Source organism: Podarcis pityusensis (assembly GCF_964106645.2).
Source record: "Podarcis pityusensis genome assembly, chromosome: Z".
Taxonomy (NCBI): Eukaryota; Metazoa; Chordata; class Lepidosauria; order Squamata; family Lacertidae; genus Podarcis; species Podarcis pityusensis.
The window spans coordinates 18,356,848-18,380,688 of NC_138044.1; the positions used below are offsets into that span (position 1 = coordinate 18,356,848).

The window sequence follows — 23,841 nt, forward strand, 5'->3', positions numbered from 1 at the left end:
ATGTGTATACTCCTTGTTATTCAACCCATGTATGCATGTTTGGATATTTGCTCAACTTCTTCTCCATTCAGTTACATATCTTAAAGTAAGAAACCTCAAGAATAGAGGAGCATAACTTTGACATTGGGGTGGAGTAAGAAAAACAATGGAGGACGCGGGTTGCGCTGTGGGTTAAACCACAGAGCCTAGGGCTTGCCGATCAGAAGGTTGACGGTTCGAATGGGGTGAGCTCCCATTGTTCGGTCCCTGCTCCTGCCAACCTAGCAGTTCGAAAGCACATCAAAGTGCAAGTAGATAAATAGGTACCGCTCCGGCAGGAAGGGAAACGGTGTTTCCGTACGCTGCTCTGGTTTGTCAGAAGCGGCTTAGTCATGCTGGCCACATGACCCAGAAGATGTATGCCGGCTCCCTTGGCCAATAAAGCGAGATGAGTGCTGCAACCCCAGAGTCGTTCGCGACTGGACCTAATGGTCAGGGGTCCCTTTACCTTTGAAAGACAATGATGTTTTTGAAGTGGGATTTTGAGTGCAGTTAACTACAGTGTCATTAACTAGGAACCCAGCTTTTAGTATCAATTCCTCATTTTGGGAGTGGGGTTAAAAGTGCAGAAGGATTTGAAACTACAGTATTGTAAAAGTTTGGCCCTGGTTTAGAGTGAATCTGACAGTGCTGGGTAGTGGGGGATACCTATGGCCCTTGGTTGAGTATCAATTACCATACTCAAAACAGCACAAAACTTTGGCATCAGTTTAGAGACAAAGTTGGATTTTTGGGTGTCAACTTGTAACCCCCGTTTTAGACTGGACACATTCCCAGCGCTGCTTGCCATTTGGGGATTGAACTTGGGACCTTCTGCATGCAAAGCAGATGTTCTGCCACTGAACTGAGCTATTGCCCTGTACCTAACACCACAAGCCCATCCTGCATTTTGATAGGCCAACAACTGTTTCTTTATGATACCAATGTTCTCCAATATATCCCTTACTTCCTTTCTCTTTGCCCAGCTTTGGGACCTCTCTTAAGCCAGTGTGGTGTAGTGATTTGTGTGTCAGACTGCAGTTTAAGAGAGACCAGGATTTGAATCCTCACTCAGCCATGAAGCTCAGTGGCGGACCTGGGGGAACAGTCGCTGCCTCCCTTACCTCACAGGGTTATTGTTGAGATTAAGTGAGGAGGGGGAGAAGAACCATGAACGCTACCTTGAGCTCCTTGGAGGAGGTATATAAATGTAAATAAATAAAATACTGTAATAAATGAGCAGCTCTTCAGCCTTTTCCCCTTGATGATCCTTCTTGCCTGGATAAAAGGACCCACTCATTGCCCTCCCCCTATTAACTACATTAAACATGTTGAGTATTGTGGGTTTCTTTTTTATTTCTTTTTTCGTTTAGTCAGACATATTGATATAATGGAATACGGTATTAGTCATTGTTCATTAAAGTTTACTCATAACCTGATGTGTTTTCGGTAAACTGTGTAATTACTGTTTGCTTGTTTCCATTTCTGGACTTGCATTTTCAGCATAGTGACATGTCTCTTATCTTTATAAATATAGATGCCTTTTAAAAAGGCTTTTGTGTGTGTGGCAGGGTTGGGGGGCAGGCTCCTTTGCTGGACCAATGTGCTCGGGGGCCAGCTCCAGGTTTCAGAGGGCCCTTGGCAAGGCACCACCCCACGGGCTGCCCCATGAATCACCTTCTTCACTGCCCTCGTGCTCCTCTTCCTCCTCCTCCCTGCTTCCACACGCTTCCTTCCCAGGCAGAGTGCCAACGGCTAAGCAGGCAGTTTGCTCCGCTGCTGCTTCCACTGACCTGTAGAGCCTAAGAAGAGCCTGGCTACACCTGGGTCAGGCCAAAGGGGCCCCATCATAGGCCAACCTATTTTGCTCTTGCAGTGGGCAACTGGGTGCCCCAGTCGGAAGCCCAAGTGCAAGAGCAACTCTCCAGTTGTGTGTGTCCCTCACCATCTGGTGTTCAAAGGTAGACTGCCCTTGGGCACTGAGGTTCTGCTACTATAGTAGACATCCGTATGGAGAGCACTGATTGGATTGGGCCGAAGTGGTGGTATAGTGGTTAGGGTATCAGACTAGGACCTGGGGGACTCAGGTTCAAATCCCTGCTCAGCCCTGAAGCTCACTGGGTGACTCTAGGCCAGTCCCTGTCTTTAGCCCTAACCTACCTGGCAGGGTTGTTAGGAAGATAAAAGGTCATGTATGGAAGAGTCAGTGTGGTGTGGTGTACGAGTGTCAGTCTAGAACTTGGGAGACCCAGGTTTATCCATAAAGCTCAGTGGGTGATGTTTGTCTTTTTTTGGCAGAAAAAGTCATGTGTTTGTTGTTTCAAATTTGTATCACTTCTGTTGTTTGTCTTGGCATTATTTCATATTTGCACTATGGTATTTGTATGTGTCTGTTCATTCTTGTGAGCCTCCTTGGGGGCTTTTTTTGGTTAAAATGACATACAGTACAGTGGTACCTCAGGTTAAGTACTTAATTCGTTCCGGAGGTCTGTTCTTAACCTGAAACTGTTCTTAACCTGAACCACCACTTTAGCTAATGGGGCCTCCTGCTGCCGCTGCACTGCCGGAGCACGATTTCTGTTCTCATCCTGAAGCAAAGTTCTTAACCTGAAGCACTATTTCTGGGTTAGCGGAGTCTGTAACCTGAAGCGTATGTAACTTGAAGCGTATGTAACCCGAGGTACCATTGTATAAAGAAACGGTAAGTTAACACTCTCAGCCTAGCCTACCTTGTAGGGCAGTTGTGAGGGTCAAATGGAGAGTGGGCATAGCTCCTTGTAGAAAGGGAGCGCCAGAAATGTAATAATAATAACAATAATAAAAACAAATGATAAATAACTAAGTCCTCTCCACTCCTGAGGGGTCCTCTCGCCGCCTCTTCCCGGCGCTGAGGCAGGCAGGCAGGCAAGCGAGCGAGCGGAGCGGAGTAGCTTTCCCTCTGGGTGGCAGGGCCGGGTCGGAGCAGGCGCCAAACTTTGCATGCGCTCGAGCGCCTTTCCTTCGCCCACCAAGAGGAAGGCTGAAGCCCCCTTTGAAGGGAGGGAGGGAGGGAGGGGAGAGTCGCCCCTCATATACTAAGCAACCCCCGAGGCTACCCCGCCCCGCGACCGGCTGGTCCCGCCCCACGAGAGGCTGTGGCCGGGCGCTCGCTCGCTCCCTCCCACACATACTCCCCAAACTTATCAGCGTAGAGGAGGCGGCGGCTGCGGAGGAGGAGGAGGAGAAAGTTCCTGTTTCTCTGTGCGGCGCGCGAGAGAAGGGCCGTCCCGAAGGAGAGCCCGCCGCGCTCCAGGGCGAGGAGGGGGACCGGGAATCGGGCGACGGGGCTCCTTCTCTGCGCCCCACTGGGAAACTTCGCACCTGGCCCGGCGTGGAGAGATCCTCCGGCGGGGCGAGGGGGGCAGCGCGCTCCAAGGGGAGCTAGAGCGGAGAGAGAGTTAATAAGTGCCCCGGCGCTTCCTTTCGACGGGCTGTTGCAGCGCGGCGGCGCCCGAGAGCGGACCGAAGGGGCGGCCGCGTGTGCGGAGCCAGAGCCTCGGTGGGCAGGGCGGAGAGGACGCTGCCACCGCTGCCAACTTTGGGAGGCTTCTTCTTCTTCTAACCCGGCGAGCCGTGCTCGGCTGGGGAGCGGCGGGATGCGGCCCCTTGGGGTGCGGAGCCCCCGCGGCTGCTGCTGCCTCCTGCTGCTGGCACTGCTGCCCGCCTTCGCTCAAGGTAGGTGCGCTGGAGACGGCGACGCCACTTCGGCCACCTGTTGCGCTCCCCAGCCTGGACATCCTCTGGTGGGGTTCGCGGGACCGTCTTGGGCCTGATCCGGTGGGGGATGAGCTTCCTGGGCCGCTTTTTTCACTTTCAGGATTTCATGGCGAGCGATGGAATGGAGGGTGGGGGCTGGTCCTCCTATGCTCTGCATTGCAGGGGGTTGGACTAGATGACCCTTGGTGTCCCTTCCAACTCTACGACTCTACGATTGTGTTTGCAAGCGTCTCCCTTGCCCGCGGCGTGGTGGTGCTGACGTTTAGGGCGATTAAAACAAAACAACGAGCCGGGCCGTTGTGTCGGCTCAGAGCAGCTCAGATGGGAAGCCTCCCCGTGCAAGCGCAGTCTACCCTGAGGGTTCCTTCCTGTCCTCCGCGCGAGTTTTCCAAGCTGCCTGGCAGCTGGTTCAGGCAGCGTCGGTGACCTGCAGCTCACCTTAAAAGGAAAGAGGGCAGGATTTTCTTTTCTTACTCTCTTTACATATTTATTTGATGCAAAGGGCGCTTTGGGGTTTGCAACAAAAGTGAAACAAAACCGAACGGCTAGGCTGCTTGGGGTTTTTTTGCTTTTGCGAGAATGAGCGAAGCAGCTCCGAAAATGTTTGCAGAGATGTTGGTTTCCCCGGGCAAATGCAGCATGAGCCTGGTGTTTTACTGGGAACGGCAGTCTTTCAAGAATAGGAGCGCGCGCGCGCGTGTGTGTGAGAGGAATCCCCTCTCCAGCAGCTTTGCAAAACTTTTCGGCTGCCCCCTCTTTCTAGGAAGTGGGAGTGGGAGTCTCCCAGCACCGTGCTTGAGCAAATGCGTAGCCGTGCAGTACACACAGTCCTGACAAAATTTGTATGGGGAGAGAGGAGGGAGAAGAGTTGTATCTAACAAAGCTCTTTTCAGAGTAGACTTTGATTGCAGGGGGTTGGACTAGATGATCCTTGGGGTTCCCTCCCAGCTCTAGCGTTCTGATTCTACACTCACTGAAACAAAACCATGCCCATTCATTTCAGTGAGTCTGCTCTGAGCAAGACTGGCATTGGAGATGACCCCAAATCATTGGATACCTGGTCCTCTGCCTCTTCCTGGGCCTCCTGGGAGCACAGCCACAGTTTCCCCCCTCCCATCTTGGAGAGGGGGCTTCTTTTGCTAGCACCCAACCAACCCAAACCAGTGTTTGCTGCATTATAATGTGTGAAAAGACTTGCCTTCTGTTTGGTAGGAAGCTGTGAAAGGCCAGACTATTGTCTGCATGGTGGTTTCAGATTTAATTGGGAAATTTAGGACTCTTGTCACAGGTTAGGGTGCTTTTTCTGCGGTTGAGGGGGGTGTTTCTACTTTGTGGATATGCGTAATATTTCCTGTATTCGCACCCTTGCCTCTCTTTCACCTCCCTCTTCCTTTTTATTTTTTGCTGTGTTACTTTCTGGGAGTGGATGTCACAAGCTGTTTCTTGTGCTCTTGCTCTGCAGAACTCTTGCGAATCCTTGGTGGGAAGGGGGACAGTGGAATGAAGAACCTGGACAGTGAGCGCTAGACTTGGAGATGGGGCAAAAAAGTTTTGCACAGAGCAGGCTGTTCTCACTTTTCTCTGAAGTGCCTCAGGGCAATCTGTTTTGGAGACAGAATTTTAACTGGAGTAGTGGAGACAAAGAGAAAAAGGCTCTGTGTGTTGGGTGAATGGAACTTCTTACCAGCTGCCTGATTCATTGAATGAAGTCGTTTCAATTTCAAATCAAAGTGTGCAGTGGCTAAATGCTGGGGTGCTCGCTGGGCAGTTTTTCTCACCTTGATTCATACGCTTCGCTGCCAGGGAACGGTTTGTGATTGTTGCTGCCGTGATGCTGTGTGTGCTGAGGGTATAATTCAGGGCACCTGCAGAGGTGTGTTTGTTTAGCTTCTGAACAAAAACAAAAAAACAAAAACTAAATTAAAGATTGAGTTTCAGGTTTCTCTGTCACACATGCTGTGGGTTTAGAGGAGAAGGCATCCTTGCTTTTGCAAGCACCTTGAAATGGGGCTGTGGGGGTGGGGGTGGAGAGAGAGATCTGCTCTGAGGGTTGGTGGGTGGGATTCTTAAACTATCTGGACGCATAGATGTACACACACATCTCAAGCATAGCTCTCTCTGGATTGGAGCTGGGAGGAGACTAGGGCTCAGATCCTGATTTGGATCCCTTAGTGCAGAATTCTTCAACTTTTTACTTCCAGGACTGCAGAGTACCATCATCCCCATACGGCTTAGCCCAATTACAAGAATCATAGGAAGCTGTCAGGCTCTCCTAGCCCTACCTGGAAAGTCCAGGGATTGAACCAGGAATCTTCTGCATGCAAAGCAGTTGCTCTACCACCGATTTACAGGATGATGGGAGTTATAGCCCAACCACATGTGAAAATCCCAAGGTTGAAGGGGGTTGACCTAGTGACTCCAAGCCCTGCCACTCAAGTCTCCCATCAGTGTTAGAGGTCTTGGTCTCTCTTTCTCTTTTGGTTGCCAGAAGGAGCCTTTCTAGCAGGGACATAATTAGCTAATAATTTGAAATGGTCAAGCAATTCAGTTAATGGTTTTTGGAATAAACTTCTGGTGATAGTTGGCATGGATTGACCCATGTTAGTGAAAGTGAAGTGATTCTCTTCCCACCCTGCACTCCAGTCCCCTTACTTTGGAGCAGCTTGTAAATAGTTTCCAAAAGTTGCCGGCCCAATATCATCCCCTACCCCCCAAAACCCTTGCATTTCTAGTCACCCAGAAAGACCTTTTTGTCCCCACAGCCTTGGTCTTTCCTGGTTTCCTCATACCCAACAGATAGTGTCATTTCAGGAAGACACCCCCTCCACCCCCACTTTGTGTCATCAATGTCTTACATTCTGATCCTAATTCAGTTCTCACAGTGTCATTGTTTAATTAACTTTCTTTTTTAAAAAAATTGTGTTTATATCCCACTTTTTTTTTGTCCAAGGAGCTCAAGGTGATGTACATTGTTCTCTCCCCTGCCCATTTAACCTTCATAACAACCCTGTGAGGTAGGTCAGGCTAACCTAAGGTCACCCAATGATCTTTATGGTCAAGTGGGGGATTTGAACCCTGGTCTCTTGCAGGTCCTAGTCCAACATTCTAACCCCTATGTCATGCCCACACTGGCTCAATGGCAGGGCAGAGGGTGCCTGGGAGGCTTGCCATAACCTTGAGATTTGCAGAAATAATAATAAAAAAATCATAAGGGAGAGAAGGGAACTCCTGCAAATCTTCTTGAAAAGTTTGTGAGTGTGGGTCCTGAGCCTGATTGATGGTTAAGGGGCAGGGCTGACAGCTGTTTGGGATGAATGGAATGGAAGAAGAGGAGGGAGGAAGAGACATAGATATGGAAAAGGGTAGAGCGAACAACTTCATTGGCTAGGTAGCTCATTTCCTGGTTCAACCTGCGATGCTATTTTTATATCCCTCCCAGGGGTGGAAGTGATTAAACTTCCCATAATAATAATAATCAGAAATCAGCAGAGAAATCAGAAGATTTTACGTAGCTGGGATTGGGAACTTATGTTTCCATCACATGCAGGCACCCAAATGGAGTATTATGATTATGATCTTACTGATTGCCTTTATATCCAACGAGGAAAACCAAGGAGCTCAAGGTGGTGTACGTAGTTCTCAGTTTTCCCATTTTATCCCCACAGCAACCCTGTAGGTAGGCTTAGAGGAGCTGACTGGCCCATTGGCCCAAAGTCAAGTGAGCATCATGGCTGAGCAAGAATTTGAACCCTGGGCTCCCAGATCCTATTCTGTGATTCTAAGCATAACACCACACCGGAATACACAGCTTGCATGGAGAGTCCTGATTGATTTGGTGATAAAATTAACTGGCCCATGAACAGAAGCACTCTACAGTCCTAGCACTTTGGTGCAGGGCCATCACAGTTTATATGCCAATCCTGATCTGATTCACATAAGAGGGGCTTGTTTGATCAGGCCAGTGGCCAAACAGACCCCTTCCCATGTCTGGGTTGTGTGTGCATGTGCAGTCTTGGACCCAGTCAAACTGATAACCTCCCAGTCTCTCATAGAAGCTGGACTGTTTTAGCTTCCTTAGCAACTGAAAAAGTCAGGACCTTTGTTCCTGCTCAACCAATCAGCTTTTTAAGCTTCACCACCAGAAGCATTGAGACAATAATAGGTTTTTCTGTGGGATTCCCAAGAATATCTTGGGTGGTGGAAGGAAGAAATTAGGAGGCAGGAGTCTCCATTACTAGAGCTGAGGGGCAAAGTTCTAACAGGGAGTTGGGGGTGCCTTCCCCCTCCCGCCCCCCAGGCAGTTGTAGAGCACAGCAGAGATTAAAGCAGGCATGGGCAACCTGTGGCCCACCAAGTGAGTCCACAGTATGGAGGGGGAGGGCACCATGTTGGTTGTCCATAGGTTAAACTGGATGCTCTTCCAGCTGAGTTCCTTGAGTGGAGGTTGGGGTTCAATTGTGACAAGCAACTGGGAGCAGTAACAAAATGTTGCAGCGTTGGGTCCTTCTTTTTTGGATTCCAGTCAGGATACTCCACCCTGCTGTACCCCCTCCAAGAGTCAGGCTGCGCCCCATGCCTACTCAGCACACTCAGTGCTCACTGGGCTGTTGGGTTTCTTTTCTCCTAAAACTTGTTTGTGCTATGTTGGGACTATGGAATGTGCTGCCACAAGGTGTACTGGTGGTGACCAGCTCGGATGGCTTTATATAAAGGCGATGAGACAAAATTCAGGTTGGATTGCCATCTGTCATGGATGCATTGCAGGGGGTTGGACTAGATGACCCTTGGGATCGCTTCCAATTCTATGATTCTATGCAGGAGGATAAAGGTAGCAGTGCCTTCATTGTTGGAGGCAGTATGCTTCTGAAAACCAGCGTTCCTGGGAACCTCAGAAGAGGACGGCTGTTGCTGCGCTGAGGTCTGCCTTGTGGACTTTCAGTAGGCACCTAGGTGGGCCTCTGGCCCGGCAGTCTCTTCCCATGCCCATAGCTGTCAACTTTTCCCTTTTTTTAAAGGGAAATTCCCTTATTCCAAATAGGATTCCTCGCAAGAAAAGTTGACAGCTATGTACAGGCCACTTCTGGAGCAGGTCCTCTTTCAGTATTCACACATTTGGTGCAAGCCCATCAAGTGGTTGTGTGTGCACATGTGAACCGCCCCTTTGGAAGGGCCTTCTAAGGATCTGGGCTGCCTGCGGCCACCCTTTTCTGGTGTTCCTGTGCGCAGCGGAAGTCTGCAAGTCACCTTAGTCATCATGCCAAATAATAATTTCACCTCTTGCCTTCCGGGAAATGGAGGAGGAACAGCTCTCTTTTTTTGCATACCTTTTGGGGTCAGTGTCTAGTTTCGCTCTGTGTTTTCTCCCCCCAGCGGCAGTTCCAGCTACACACAGGCCCATCCTCCACTTTCCTTCTGAGCTATCGGTAACTAGAGTGCCTGGTTGAGGTTGCTGTATGTTTGTGTTGTGTGTGTGTGTGTGTGTGTGTGTGTGTGTGATGTCTTTGTGTGCACGGGTCCTGAAGAGTGCTCTCTCCTGACTCAGTCAGGAGCATGTAGGTGTTGGGTATCAAGGGGACTGAGCCAACCCCATCAGCTTGTAGTAAATACAAGAGGTATCCTTGGCTTTTGACAATGGGCAGCTCTGATTTCACCCCCTCCCTTCCCGCTTTGTTTGGGGAAGGCCCAGAGCTCTGCTCTGCAGCTGTTGCTTTTTCCCACGAACTCGGACCCGCCTGCTTTACAACTCTCTCTTATCCCGGTCTCTGTTGGGCTCCTTTTGCAGACACACTGCGCTTAAAAAAAATATTCATGAATATCTGAGCAGCCAGACAATTCAAAAATAGCTTTGTAAGAGAGAGTGTGTGTTTGTGTGTGTGTTCTGTGAGCAGGATGGTGGCGGGGTGTGTGTCTGTGTCTGCCCTCTGGAAAGAAAAGAGCCTGAACTCCTATAGCTGTGAATTAAAGACAGGTTTTTGGCTTCCTTCGTCCTGAGTGGTGGGCTTTCTAAAACGCAGCCGTGCCCCGCCTGCAAGGATGATCTCCAGCCTGAATGTTTTTGAAGCAGTAGCTTAAAAACTTAAGTGAAATACCAATACTTTGCTAATTTGGGGGAATAGTCACTGCCCTAGCCTCTTTGGGACAGAGACCAATGTTTCAGTTTCTTGCTTATGCTCACCTCACAGTGAATGTGATGGACGCATCATACCCATTTTTATTTTACAAAGAGGGGCTGAGCTGAACTCACCTTGTTGAAAGCTAAGCCATAAGCCAGGGGTATTTTGTTTATTTATTTAGTGAAAGTCCTTGTTTTCTGGTTTAGAGCACTTGCAGCCAAAAGGACTCAGAGTGGCTTTACATGCAATCAATAAACAACAACAAAACAAAACAGTTTTTACCTCAGTAGGCCAAACAGCTGGTTCACAATCTAGACTTCCTTCATCTTTTGTCTCAAAAGCAGCCTTAACAAGGTATAAGTGGCAGCCTATAAAGAACAGAGCAGTAATAGGGTTTTGCTTGGTTCTGGTTTGCTTGTCTGAGGTTCTTCTGGCTAAGTATAGCCTTGAACCCAGGATCCCAAGATTCAGCCATGCAGGTAAGTCTGCAGCAGCAGCCCTGCCCATAGCACGTGTCTCATGTGACCCATCAGGGACCTAAACAGAAGAAATCAACAATTCTTTTCTGATGAGCAAGTACTTCCATGCCTTCCAGGCAATCCAATGAACGAGCATTTAAATTCCACTACTGTTGCCATTGTTATACAACAGCAGAAGTTAAGTAGGCACCTCTTTGCTTCAGTGAGCTACCACACAGGTGTGGAGCCTAATGACCAGATGTGGCCCTCAGGACTCTCTCTTCTGGACCACCCACATTCACCAGGCTGCATTAAATAGCCCTGCACTGCCCTCTCCTTAAGTGCTCTTACCTGGCTAGCTCTGGTGTCCTTAAACCACGATGGTGCTGTTTGCTTGTGTGGATGGAGAGAGAGGTGTGTGTACAAACTTCTGACTTTTGCATGGCTAGAGCAGAGCGTACTGTTCAGATGTAACAGCTGCATCCATTTGTTCTTCCCACTTTTTTCCCTGGCCATGCCCTCCTCTGATATGTGGCCCCCCAGAAGGTTGGCAATGAAAAATTATGGCCCTTGGGAGCTGAAATAAAACTCCCTGTCTGTGGCTTACTGAATGATGCTGGCTGGCTTCTCTTGCACCTTAGCCACTAATTCAGCCTTGTCTCATTTGCTGCCTTAGAACCCCATTGGAAAATAGCTTTCTTGCTCTTTTCCTTTTCACAAAGAGCGTTTGGTTTAAGACTGAACAGTAGCAGTTGGAGCACAGGTACCCTGTGGCCGAGTCCTGACATTTGAGGGTCTGATGCTGAGCTTGATCTTCTGAATAACCACTGCTGACATCATTATGGGGCTCCAGCAGGGTGGCGTGAACCTTTTTCTATTAAAACAAAGCCCACGCTTATGTGCTTTGAAACCATTGCTGGTCAGACATGAACTTCCTATTTGCAGGGAAGTAGGACAGATTTAGGGACTGACAGCTCCACACCTACCCTCTTGCCCATTTAAAAAATGTGGCTTATCCAACAGCCAAGAACACAATATGGTTGTTCTTTGGATTTGGTTTGAGAATCAGACTTGCAGCATTTGCTTTTCCACAAAACTGGCCCTGAGGTCTCTCTGTTGGCTAACCAGAATTATGCTCAGGATGTGCCTTGTTGCAATGCGTTACTGCTGGCAAACCACAACATGTTCCAGTTTGTGGATCTTATCTGTAGGGCTGTGCACGTTTTCCCTGAATTGAGTTAAGCATAGAATTTGGCATCCTGATTTTTCTTCCTTTTCAAAACATTAAAACAAAAAAACCCACCCTAGTCCTCATGGTTGTGGAGGGAAGTCTGGAACTCTGCAGGGAGAATCAAGAAGGAGATCTGATGTGGCTCGAAATTGCGGAGTTAGAGCTGGAACTTGCCATTCTGTACAGATTCCTGTCCCTGCTAGGCTCCCTCCTCTTCCCACTATCTTTGCTCGCCCCTCCATCCTCTTTTAGCTTCTTGGGGAACTGGGACTCTGGTTCCAAGCTAAATTATGCACAGATAGGAAGCATGGGCTTCATTGCATCATTTGTTTTAACTGCATATTTTATTTTAACTGCACTTTAACACTGACTTGCAATTAACACATTCAAACCTGGATCTCTAGCCTGCTCCAAGGTGGCAGAGGTGTCTGGCTGTGTTTGGGACCACGTGCAAGCGATAATGTCTTTCCACACTTTCATTCCACGTGTGGCTTAGCCCTGGTGGTGCTGAACTTGAAGCACAGGAAGTGTTCAGAAAGAGACCTTTGGTGGAAAGAGGCCTCTTTTCTCTTTTCTTTTCTTTTTTCTTTTCTTTTCTTTTCTTTTCTTTTCTTTTCTTTTCTTTTGCCTGACTGATGCTGAGTTGCTACTTGTTGCATGGCTGCAGTGGAGGAAAGTGAATTGTGTAGAACTAGAAAAACTGGAGGGCTGTAAAAAAATCCCTTTCTTTACAAAGAAAAATGCCCCTCTTTGCAAATCTTCGGGTTGTTTTCAGTTCCTAAACTGAATTGCAAACAATTGCTGCTATATCAGAACTTGTTTCCTTTTTGCTTATTCTGTGTTTACTACTCTCCAAAGGCTTGGAAATAATGTTTTCCTTTTCTTTCTTTAAACACATTTATTTGATATTAAAACAAATGATAACAATACGTTCCTCACAAAATCAGGAGTTAGACTACAGCTTTGTCCACTGCCATAATACCACAGAATAATCACTCCTTGCAAATAATAAACTAGGGTGGAGATAAGCGGCAGGCGGCTTGCGGTGACCTACTCCATAAACAATACATTGTACTCACTTAGCATTCTAGTTTGGTTTAAAAAAAAACCCCAAAAAAACCTGAATGCTGCCACAGTAAAAGAAATATAATCATCAGGCCTCTTTCCTCTCAGCATTAACAACCCCACAAGGTAAAGGAATCCTGTCCCCATTTCACAGATGGGGATCTGAGGTTGAGGCAAGCCCCAGACTCAGGCTGTTGGCTGACTTAAGAATGAAGGTGGTCTGAAGTTTCCCAGGATTCAAGATTCAAGTCCTATGATCTAAGCCCTGTCCTACATTGCCTTTTCAACCAAATTCCCAAATACAGTGGTACCTCAGGTTAAGAACTTAATTCGTTCCGGAGGTCCGTTCTTAACCTGAAACTGTTCTTAACCTGAGGTACCACTTTAGCAAATGGGGCCTCCCGCTGCCGCCGTGCGATTACTGTTCTCACCCTGAAGCAAAGTTCTTAACCCCAGGTACTGTTTCTGGGTTAGTGGAGTCTGTAACCTGAAGCGTCTGTAACCTGCAGCGTCAGTAACCTGAGGTACCACTGTAACTCTCTGCGGTCTCATTGCAGGCATCCAGTGTTCCCAGGCTTCGGAGTCCTGCTTGAATGGAGGAAGGTGTGAAACCTACCCCAATGGAACAGGGGTTTGCCGGTAAGTGCGAAATTATACGCAGTGGAGGTGTGACTTCTGGTTTACATCCTCAGACCTGGGGGTCAGATGTGGCCCTCAAGGCCTCTCTGCCTGGCCCTTGGAACTCTCCCCAGGCAACACACACCCTGCTTCGCATCCCAATTTTTTTTGGGTGGCTTGGAATATGTCCTTGAATTCTGAGGATACCCTCTGCTTGTCTGGATGGAGAGGAGTGTGTAAAAACAACAACAAACAACCCTTAACCTACTTACAAAGGTATAACCTAAAGTGGTTGTCTTACTCACTTTTGGCCCTACCTACCACTGGCAGTATGGCCCTTGGGCAGTTGCCCAGAAGGCAGTGTGGCCCTTGGGCTGAAGCAGATTCCCTACCTGTTTTGTTTTTTAAAAAACATACATGGACTGATGGAAACTAATCTGTAACCTGATAGGCAGAAAAGGGCTCCAGATTTTAATAGGACACCTTACATTTTGAGTTTGAAGTCCAGAATTACAGTATGGCTTTCAGAAGGAGTCAGATAGCCTGATATTACATTGGGGTGTGCCTATTAAGAGGGAGACAACTTTTAGTCTCCACATGTGATAGATGTGACGCTGGGAGCCAACAATTTCCTGCCATCGCTCCCAATCCCCATCCCCACTAAGAGTTTGGGGATGTGCATCTTCTATTAACTGCTGCAAACACAGGCATATGTGTGTCTGTGTGATATGAAATGATGCTGTGCTGATGGGAGTTTGCAGTCTGGATCCTTGGGAGCTGAACCTGGGCTCAAGGTGCAGTTCCATCTGTGGAGTTGCCATTATCCAAAGTAGTTTCAACACGGCAGCATGCATCTAAGAGCGATCGTGAGGATAACACACACACACACACAGAGAGAGAGAGAGAGAGACCCTCCCCTTTAATTCAGGCTGAACTTTGTGGAAGGGGAAGGAGGGGGATGATTGCAGTTTAACTGAGCAATCCTAAACTATCCATGTCAATTGATCTGTAATTGTGTATGGCCCTAATGAGTGGATGTTGTACTTGTGCTCTGTGCTGGGGATTAGAGATAACTGGGGTTGAGGGACAGAGCCTCTTCCAAGTGGGAATAGCCAGCCCTTGTCTAGACTTAGGATGATGAGCATAAGAAGCTGCCTTGTGCTTTTAAACCGCTGAGAGTTTTTGCTACTATCAAGCAGTATGTGTGTTTTGTTTAAATAAATAAATAAAAAATACTAAGTCAGGCCATTAGTTTATCTGGACCAGTGTTGTCTGCGGTGGCTGGCAGCAGCTCTCCAGGGTTTTGGGATCAGGGGTCTGTCTTTCTCAGCCCTGCCTGGGGATGCTGCTTGGGACCTTCTGCATGCAAAGCAGCCTGCCCCCCACCCAAGTACTCCTAATGTTTCTGAAGAAAGAGATGTCAGAAGCACCATACCTCTGAATACTAGTTGCTGGGAATCACAGGAGGAGAAAGTTGCTGTTGAGCTCAGGTACTGCTTGCAGGTTTCTTGCCATCGGAGCACTGTTGCGAACAGGATGCTGGACTAAATGGGGACTCCTTTTGACCCATTCGAGGTCGCTTGCCTTATGTTTGTGTGAATTAAGTATGGAAATAAGCAGCTGCCTTATATGCAGTCAGACCATGGATATTGTCTGCACTGGCTGGCAGTGACACTCCAGGTTTTCAGGCAGGGATTTCCCCCCAGCTGCACTGGGAAATGCCAGCAGCTTTATTGCAGTGCACCCATGTTCCCTACAGTGAGGAACCTTTGAACTTCTCATGGGCTTCCCCAAGTGATGGCTGCAGGGAACAAGTTGCCTACCAATTAATGTGGGGTGGGGACCCAGCATCTCCTCCACCTCTGCTCTCTTTTCTTAACCCTTCTATAAAAGAAAAGCAAAAGGCAGCAGCCTCTCCACCCCTCCTGTCCCCAAATGCATGTAGCCTCAGGATATGTTCAGTGGAATCCGCTGCTTGCAAGAGTCCTGGAACAGAATTTGATTGAGAGCTGGATATGTTGAGATTGCTTGTTTTGGTTTTTTTTTTTAACTCCACCTGTTGGAAGCAAATGTGAAGACTCTTTTACAAAAAGGGGGGGTGCGTGTCTCTCTCTAAGGAAGCAGCTCTCCCTACAGGCATTCCTAATCCCAACTGTTGAATGGCAGACTTTTTCGGTGCAGTTGGGAATTGAGGGTGGGGGATGGAAAGCCTGCACCTCTCTGTCCCTTGTCTGCTCCACTTCTTTAATTTTGCCCCCACATTTGGCGTCTTCTGTTTGCTCCGGGGATGATGGGCGGGAGAGGGGGGGGGACAGGGGGAGAGAGAAGAGAACCCTTCAGCAAATTAATCGGGCACATGAGCAATTTAAGGGACAAAGGCTGGGCGCCTTTGTGAGCCGCTAATGAATGCGCACCGCACAGTCCCCCCCCTTCTGCAGAAGCTGTAAGGACGCTTGACGCTCTAAATCTTGTTTTCTTTCATTCAGGGAGTGACAGCTGGGATTCGGTCGAAATTCAGCAGCTATTGTTGCGGGAGGCAGATTAATGCTATGTGACTAATCGCGGAGGGCTTCCCAGAATGCATAACTGACTCCTCTTCCCCACCTCCTGTACCCTCACCCACCCCCCATTCTCTCTCACTCTTCTCTGGGTGTCCCCCCTCCCCCAATTTCTCTCTTTGGCTATTCTGCCCCCCCCTTACTCTTTCTTCCTCCAAAAAAGAAGCCTTCTTGTATTCCCCTTGATTTACATTGGATGTACAGATGGCAGGGGAATCTAATTAGGCCTGAGGCGTGTGAGCTGTAGCGGGGGGGGGGGGGGGACGTTCAGAGGACTTCCCACTTGTAGAATGAGCAAGGATGACAGTGGGAGAACGCAGCCATGAATTTCCTCCTGGTGTCTCAAGCCAGCCTAGAAACCTGTGGGTCATGTCATATATATATCAATATTTGGACGGCTTCCAGTGGTCATCATCATTGAAAGGTGCCAAGCAGCGATGTGGAATGGAACCTTTTTTCTGTTTCATAAAATTTGCTAGCAGTGATCACAAATGGAAGCAAGCCTTCAGGAGCAATATTGCTAGGCAAGCTTCAGCAAGTTTGAAAGTTTCCAGCTTTTTAATTTTTTTCAACTAAATACGAAAGTAAACAAGTAAACATGCTGCGTTAGATGGTGCACTCACTCTGTCTTGGGTATCAGAACATTTTTCAGTTGCAACCTGAAAAAAATGTTCTGATAAAAATCAAGTTTAGGATTTGCCTAGAGAAAATGTTTTCCCATTCAAGATTTTCTGGGGAAAGGTCTGCAGCCCTGAGAGCTGATATATTTGCATGGCTGCCCATCCAAGCCTGGCTGTGTATAGTTGGACAAACGCAAATGGCATTGTTATATGCAGTTTATTTATTTTATAGCACTTGCAAACTGCTTTTTGACCACTGAGCCTGCCAAAGTGGGTTATATACCATCAGTTAAAATAGGACATTAAATCCTTTGGCAGAATTTCTAAGGTGCTGTTGTCCTGGACCACAATCTCTGGATAGATGAGTGGGCGGGGGGAACCTTTCAGCTTCCAGATGTTGCTAAACTACAACTCCCATCCTTCTCCCTGCCCCATTGGCCACTCTCTGGAGCTGGTGGGAGTTGTAGTTCAGCAACATCTGGAGGGCCAAATATTCCCCCACATCAGCCCTGCAAGGAGGACCAAAATCTAGGAAGCAACATGCGCCAGAGTTGCCTCCTCTTCTGCTCTTTCTATGCATGAGCACTGACTGTCTTCTGAATGCCAGGCAGCTGCTCTTATCACTGAGCCAGGGCCCTACCCTTCCAAGATGTTTCTGTTACACTGTATTTTGTGGACAGTGTAGGAACTTCAGTGATGTTTTCAAGGCAGTAGCAGGAATTGAAACTGGAATCTGCTGAAGCGTTTTGAGAAGAGAATCATGTCTCAGTGGCCGCAGTGTGCAGGAGGTCTCCTCAAGTTGAGAATCTTGTTTCCAACTTCAAAAGGCAAATTAAAACTCTCCTGGCTGCCTTTGGTAAATAGGAATCACATCCAGGTGAACTTTTTTATATACTGTAACGTTTGCAAAACAATTCTAGATAACAGTAGAAGCTGTTTTGTAGATAAGACCTTTCCAAAAAATGGGGTAAAAATAAATAAATAATAAAAGTTAATTTTAGCCACACTATTTTGTTCTTACTAGATTATATGCCCATAGAAAGAAAATAGCCAACTTTTTACAATAAATAAATGGAATAATAGTCCCAGCCCACCTGCTTAGAACGAAGTTTTTCCCTTGCATGTGATGATCTGTGTTCCGTCATCCTTGCAAAAATAGCGAGAAAAGCACATAGAAACCAGAAAGCAAAACTATCTATCTATCTAGATATATAATATGATAAAAACAAAATGAGTGCTAGGAGGTGGCAGGGCTGGTCTTGTGCCAACAAGCACTGATGGTAGCTTCAGCTTTTTTCCTGCGGAGTCCTGTGGCTTTGGGGTGGAAAGTGCTAACTGCAGCTTTGCAGAGGAAAAAAATTGGGTCCTCCACTTGGGCTAAATGCTTTTTCCCAGATCAGATGAAACGGTTTCTGTAGGGATCATGTAGCTGTCGTAGGTACCAATTAGACCTTGGCATCTCTGTCTCTCAGGCTGGCATCCCCACCACAGATGAAAAGCGACTTGCTTATTTATTTATTTGTCTTGGGATTGTGGTGACGTGGCTTGCCACTTTCCCAGGAACTCCCTCAACCCGCTGGCTTAGTTAGAAGCAGATGGTGCTGTTGCGGGGGGGGGGGGGGGCTGGATCAGTGATTGGGTAGAAGGACGTGCTCATAAACTGGCCCAGAGTTGGGCTGGTTTATGTGTGCTGCCCTGGAGCCCAGGTGATGTGAACATACTTGCCATTGGCCTTGCATGGCAATGGCATTCCCATTTTGGCTGACAGGAGGTTTCTCTCCTGCTGCCGCAGTTGTCTGGGCCACAGTGAGAGTCAGGTGGACAAGCAGTGTGGAAGAGGATGGGGAGGGGCTTTTTCCAGTGGTCATCCTTCTAGGTGTGGCCCCTTGGTAGTTGCCCAGCTAGGCCAAACCTTGGTTCCAGCAATTTGATCTTATGCCTATGTTGACTGCGACTTGAGCCCCAAGAGGAGCAGGGTGGCCCAGCCAAGGGGGCCATTTTCGCAGAAGGCCAAGGCATGTCCACTCTATGAAGAGAACAGCTTTTTAAATGGCTGGTGCTGTTGGCTACTGGAAATGAACGGAGGCCAGGTGATTGTTGGGTGATGCACCGCAAGGGATCATTTTCAGAAGTGGCAGCTGCCTAGAAATTAGATTCTGATGTTTGAAACTGATTCTTCATTCTCATGAGGGGGGATGAAGTTGTGAGGCGCTGCTTCTTGCTGTTTCCAACCCCACCAGCCGGGCAACTGCCTCTGCCTCCCAAGCCTCTGGCCATGGAAGGTTCAAAATAGATGCCAGCAGCCAGTATGTCTGATATGGGATAGTTATGCTCTTCCTCCACAGTTTGAAGCAGAAATGGTTCTGAATACCAGTTGTTGGTGACTGCAGGAGGGGAGAGCACAGCTATTGCACTTGGGTCCTGCTTTTGGGCTTCCTATTGGGGGCATCTGGCTGGCCACTGTGAGTAAAGGATACTGGACTGGATGGGCTCCCTTGGCCCAATCAAACAGGCCTTTCTTAGGTTCTTAGCTTTTTGCAGGGGTTGCTTAACACTCATGGGTGTTGCAGAGAAAACCATACCAGAAGAGGAGTAAGTAAAGGACCTTGCATGGAAAGCTTCTTATGGTGGGGAGTCCAAAGCCCCTTCTGGTATTGGGTTTCTTCCCATCCAGCCCTGGGGTTATTTAGCGCCATTGTTTAATGCTGTGAGAGGTGGAAGTTTTTCTGCCTGAGTTTTTTCCTCCTGTTTTAAGCTGCTGTTAATTCCATCAAATAACAGCAATGTGGGAGTGGGGGATGGGGTGGGCAAGAGAGAGAATAGGGACTCTCAGTGGGCAGGAAAAGGATGTGGTGTTAAAATAGCCAGAGGAAGTCCATAAAGGAACAGGGAATAGTCTTACTGGAACTGGAACTGTTACAGGTCCCACATAACACTCATTCCCATTTTTAAGAACTCAGATCTTTTAATGCGGTGGTACCTGCCCTTCAGAACTCCTTGCCTACTGATGTCAGGCAAGCCCCTTTGCTGTACACCTGTTAGAAACATTTTTGTTTAGGATTTTTTTAAAGTTTCACATAGCATTTTTTAAAAGTAAAATGCTTACGCTTGTGAAAAAACCCTCAAAGTGATTTACAAAAAGAATAAAATTATCAGTTAAAACAGTTAAAAATAACTGTTAATTATTTTTTTTTAAAGTAAGATCAGCAATAAACTAAAAACTGGATTAAAACACACATCAGCCATTCTACATATTGGCATAGGACTCGCCTAAACAAAAATGTTTTTAGCAAGTGCCAAAAAGGGTACAGTGAAGGCACCTGCTCGATTCCAACAAGCAGGGAATTCCAAAGTTTTATATTGTTTTAACTGATGATTTCATTGCTTCATATATATTTTTTGTAAACCCCTTTGAGGTTTGTTTGCCTTTTTTTACCATCCATAAGTCTATGAATGTTACGCAATAAATAATAATTTTCAAAATACAAACAATAAGTGAAACCTAATTTGGCTGCCATTCTTTGTTGACAAGGGTGCCTCCTGTGCTTGAGACAGGGTGATCTTTTGCTTCAACCCAGAACTGAACTACAAGCACAGCCATTTCCTTCGCAGCTTCCTCTTTTCTGTGGCTCTGTAAACTTAAATGGGCATTTCTGGTTTTGCAGAGAGAGATGAAATGCATTTGTGGCTCTGCTGAGAGCAGCCCATGACACAGAACAAAAAAGCAGTTTGGTGCTAAAGGACTGGCTTCCGGTATCGTGGGCCTGTGTTCATCATTATAAAGAGACGGCAAGTGGAAGGAAACAAACACACCCCTTCCCTAAATTCTATTCCTCAGTTGGGCATGCAGCCCTGCCTTGCATCGGGCCGGTTTCTCTTCCCCCAAACTTGCAAGGTCTAAAGTTAAACCAAGATTTCATGAAGATTGGATTATACCAATTCATGGAGGACTTCTGAGGGCAACTGGCCATGATGGCTATGCTCTGCCTTCCATGTTTTGAGGCCACAATGCTTCCAAAATACCAGTTGCTGGAAACCACAGGAAGGGGGGGGAGTGTGGGGCTGTTGTGCGAGTATGTGTGGGGCTGGCCCAAGATCACCCTGTGAGGATTGTGGCTGAGCTGAGATTCGAACCCAGGGGCCTCCCCACTGCTAGTCCGACATACTTAAGTATTACACCGCTCTGTCTCTCTTGCTTATCTCAGTCAGGGACAGTCCAGCTGCATTGTATAAAGTGTTGGGCTTGGCATAGAAACATTGCAAGCACACACACACACGCACACAAGCTCTGGCAACATCTTGTGGCTTCTGTGCTTTGCAGCAGGGAGTGTGAAATTTTGGTCCCTGTCTTAATTCCAAAAGAATTGACACCTCTTTGAGGTTCTGACAGCCTTTTGGCTCCTTTCCTAGGTTGGGCGCTATTTGGAAGTGGGGTTGGGAGAGAAATCTGCTTCATAGCCTTGTCGCCTTTTGCTGCTGGCAGTCTTTGGATGCTGGGCACGTGCAGCTGTCCTTGGAGTGACCTGGAACCGGGCAGGGATCTGGTAGAACAACCCTAAGTCTATCCTGTGGGGGTGGTTTGCCTAAGGGAAGATAGCCTGTGCCCACTAAACTCAGAACTCTGGTCCTCTGACGCTGAACCCCCAGTAGCATTCTGACCACACTGACTCAGGAGGCGCTTTTAGGAAGCCAGACTTGGGGAGTAGGGAACCTGCACACTGACACACCTGCAACGTCCACAATTTCGTAAGATGCCTTATAGCAAGCCAGACCTTTGGCCTATCTAGCTCAGTACAGTATTGCCTACACTGGCTGTCAGTGGCTCTCCACATGCTTCTCCCAAGGCTTCCCCTCTTCATCTTCTGTGCTCCCATCAGATTCCTGGCCCACACTGAATAGAATGACACTTCCTAAGTGGGGTGGGGTGGGGTGAGTCCCTGGACCTGCCGGCTATCTTGCAGGAATTTTAGATTGAGAGCGCCTGGGGGGAACTTCCAAAGGCTGCATTCCACACCCCTCTTATCCATGGGAAGGAGGACAGAGTTGACTTATTCAAAGGCTGGGGCAATAACTCATACTGATGAGGCAGTGCCCCCCTCATCCCCTCCCAAGAAATGAGTGCAGTTTACTTTGCAATGTCAACAGCTCAGATTCAGTACAGCTCAGTGGTTCCCTTTTCTTTTTCCAGGCTACTGGTTTCATAAACTCATCTGGCATGCACCATACCCTATCTTATAAGAAGCATTAATCAGAACAGCAGTTTACATGATAATTTTGTTGGCATTGGCTTAGGGGTGTGCCTTTGGGGGTGAAGTCAAAACTGTGGAAAGGTTACAGTGCCTGCTATAGCTGTAGAGACAAAATGGTAAGGATTAATTTCACATTTATTCCAAGTCTGATAGGCATTTACACCTCCAGTGCCTCCCTGTCACCCCTTGCCTCTTAGTACCCCCCCCCCCCCGGGAAATCCCACCTCCCTGTTTGTGTCTTGGTCTGATGAGTGTTTTGCACTGATTCCTTGTTCTGCCTCTGCTTCTCTTTATCTCCACCCCCCACCCCATGTCTGAAGTTATTCAAGGGTAGAGTTCATCAAAGTTGAAAGCAATTAACTTCCTGGGTCTGGGTTGCCATACCTTTTTAGTGGAATGACCAAGGAAGGTTTCAAGGAAGAGGGATTGATGGTGAGGAGTTGCATTTTAACAGAGAAGTTTCACGCTTGGCTTACCTGCAAGAGTTTACAGGCACGTAAACCAGTGCCTTCTTTAACAAGTTTTTTCCTCTTTGCATGCTCCTTGGACCTGTATATCTCTACCCTCCACACACACACACACACACACACACACACACACACACACACTTATTCAGGTGGCATTTATATGTCCAGAAAGCCGATTTGTACCTTTTAAAAATTATGCCAAAACTGCATCCTCATCTCTCTCCCTTTCTGGGAATCACAGCTAAGCCAGTCATTTGAGGTGCTCTGGCAAGAAAATGCGAGCCCTTCATAGCTTGGGGGCTTGGATGGAACTGGCCGTTCGTTCCTCTTTGCTCCAGACACACAGCTGGTCACGAGAGTCTGGTGCAACAAGTAGAAACACGAGGTGGGGGTTGGCTTTAATTTCTGACTGTACTCTTTCTGAACACTGGGCTCATCCAGACTTCAGCTTTCCCCACCGCTTTTTCCTGGGGAAATCCAATCTTCAGCACTGAATTGGAGCAAACAGCAACTGGGTTTTCCCCAACTTAAAGCTAAAAAGCAAGTTTTCCCTAGGAGCAGAGCAAAACCACTTGGACCCAGACCTAGAAAGTTTGGGTCAAGTGGAAAACTGCTTGGACCCGTGCTTTCTAGGCACAAAACAAGCAGAGCCCATGGTAAAGAAACAGGTGGGAAAGCAGGAAGGTATCTTCCTTGTCCTGGCTTCAGTCTGTATCTTGCAGAAATGTTGTTTGGAGATGTGTTAGGTCTGATTGGATAGAGCGGAAGAGAGACCCCTTGACACTTGTTGTGGCCTGGAAGAATTGATTGCCCAGAGGAAGGCTGGCAGGGAAAGTTCAGAAACCGCCCCCTGCCCCCCATCCAGCTGCCTCCTCCTCTTCAGAGTCAAAAGGCAGAGGGGTGACAGACTGCTTTTCCGCACAGTGCCTGTTGTTCACCATGAAAGGTGGGTTTCCAAGAGACCCCATGGAAGAATGGCGGGAGGGCCAAGACTCCCCTCATTGTCTAGAGTCTGTCAATAAGGCCTCATGTTGACACATGGGCTTCGCTGACTGAATCTTGGTCTGAGGAGCCGCTGACAGTATGCTCCCAAGCCCAGCAGAGAGGATTTCTTTGCTCTGCAAAGTCTGCTTGTTTGCTTTAGGAAGTGGCAATTGTTTTCCCCGTCTTGCCCACCAAACACAACCAGAAGCTTCTCTTATAATAGTGCTTGAGAAAAAACCGACAACAACACTTGTTAGCACCCACCTTGTTTTTATAACTTGTTTTAAGCGGCTTTTAATGTTGTCACCTGTCCTGGAACCTTAGGGGGGAAGGATAGGTAATAAACAACAAAAACACAAAGCAAAAACCATGTTCATTTCTAGTGGTTTGCTTTTATACTTCTGACTGTCCGGAGTTCTCTACTTAACCCCCTTGCAAATGTTCTCTCAGTTGCTTGGTATGCCATCTGACTCATCTGCTGATGAAAGATTGTGCAGTTTTTTGTTTCTGGTGACAGCAACTGTTAGGAAATAGTTAGTTTGGTTTTGACATCAGTCCTTGGGCCACATGTTAATAGTTGGGGAGGTGGTCTTGTCTCAAAAACAGAACCATCCCTCCATCAATGCTCCACAGCACCACAAAGCAGCCTGAGTTCGGGGCCACATTTCTTAACAATCCCCTCCTCCTTTAAATCCCCCCACCTT

The 23,841-nt window shown here is 47.7% G+C and overlaps 1 protein-coding gene across 3 annotated transcripts in view; it reads left to right on the top strand.

The window, feature by feature from the left end:
* The first annotated feature begins 3,221 nt into the window (after window positions 1–3,221).
* NOTCH1 (notch receptor 1) overlaps window positions 3,222–23,841 on the top strand; it is a 95,750-nt gene continuing 75,130 nt past the window's right edge. For 2 of the 3 annotated variants that reach the window (XR_013981396.1, XM_080989691.1), the window contains exons 1-2: window positions 3,222–3,732; window positions 13,199–13,280. Coding sequence is in view for 2 of the 3 variants with exons in the window: in XM_080989691.1 (XP_080845817.1) it covers window positions 3,654–3,732; window positions 13,199–13,280 (161 nt within the window). In the remaining variant the exon portion in view is untranslated. Of the gene's footprint in view, window positions 3,733–13,198; window positions 13,281–19,032; window positions 19,065–23,841 lie in introns of those variants that run through there. The other variant, XM_080989692.1, reaches the window with a different exon arrangement.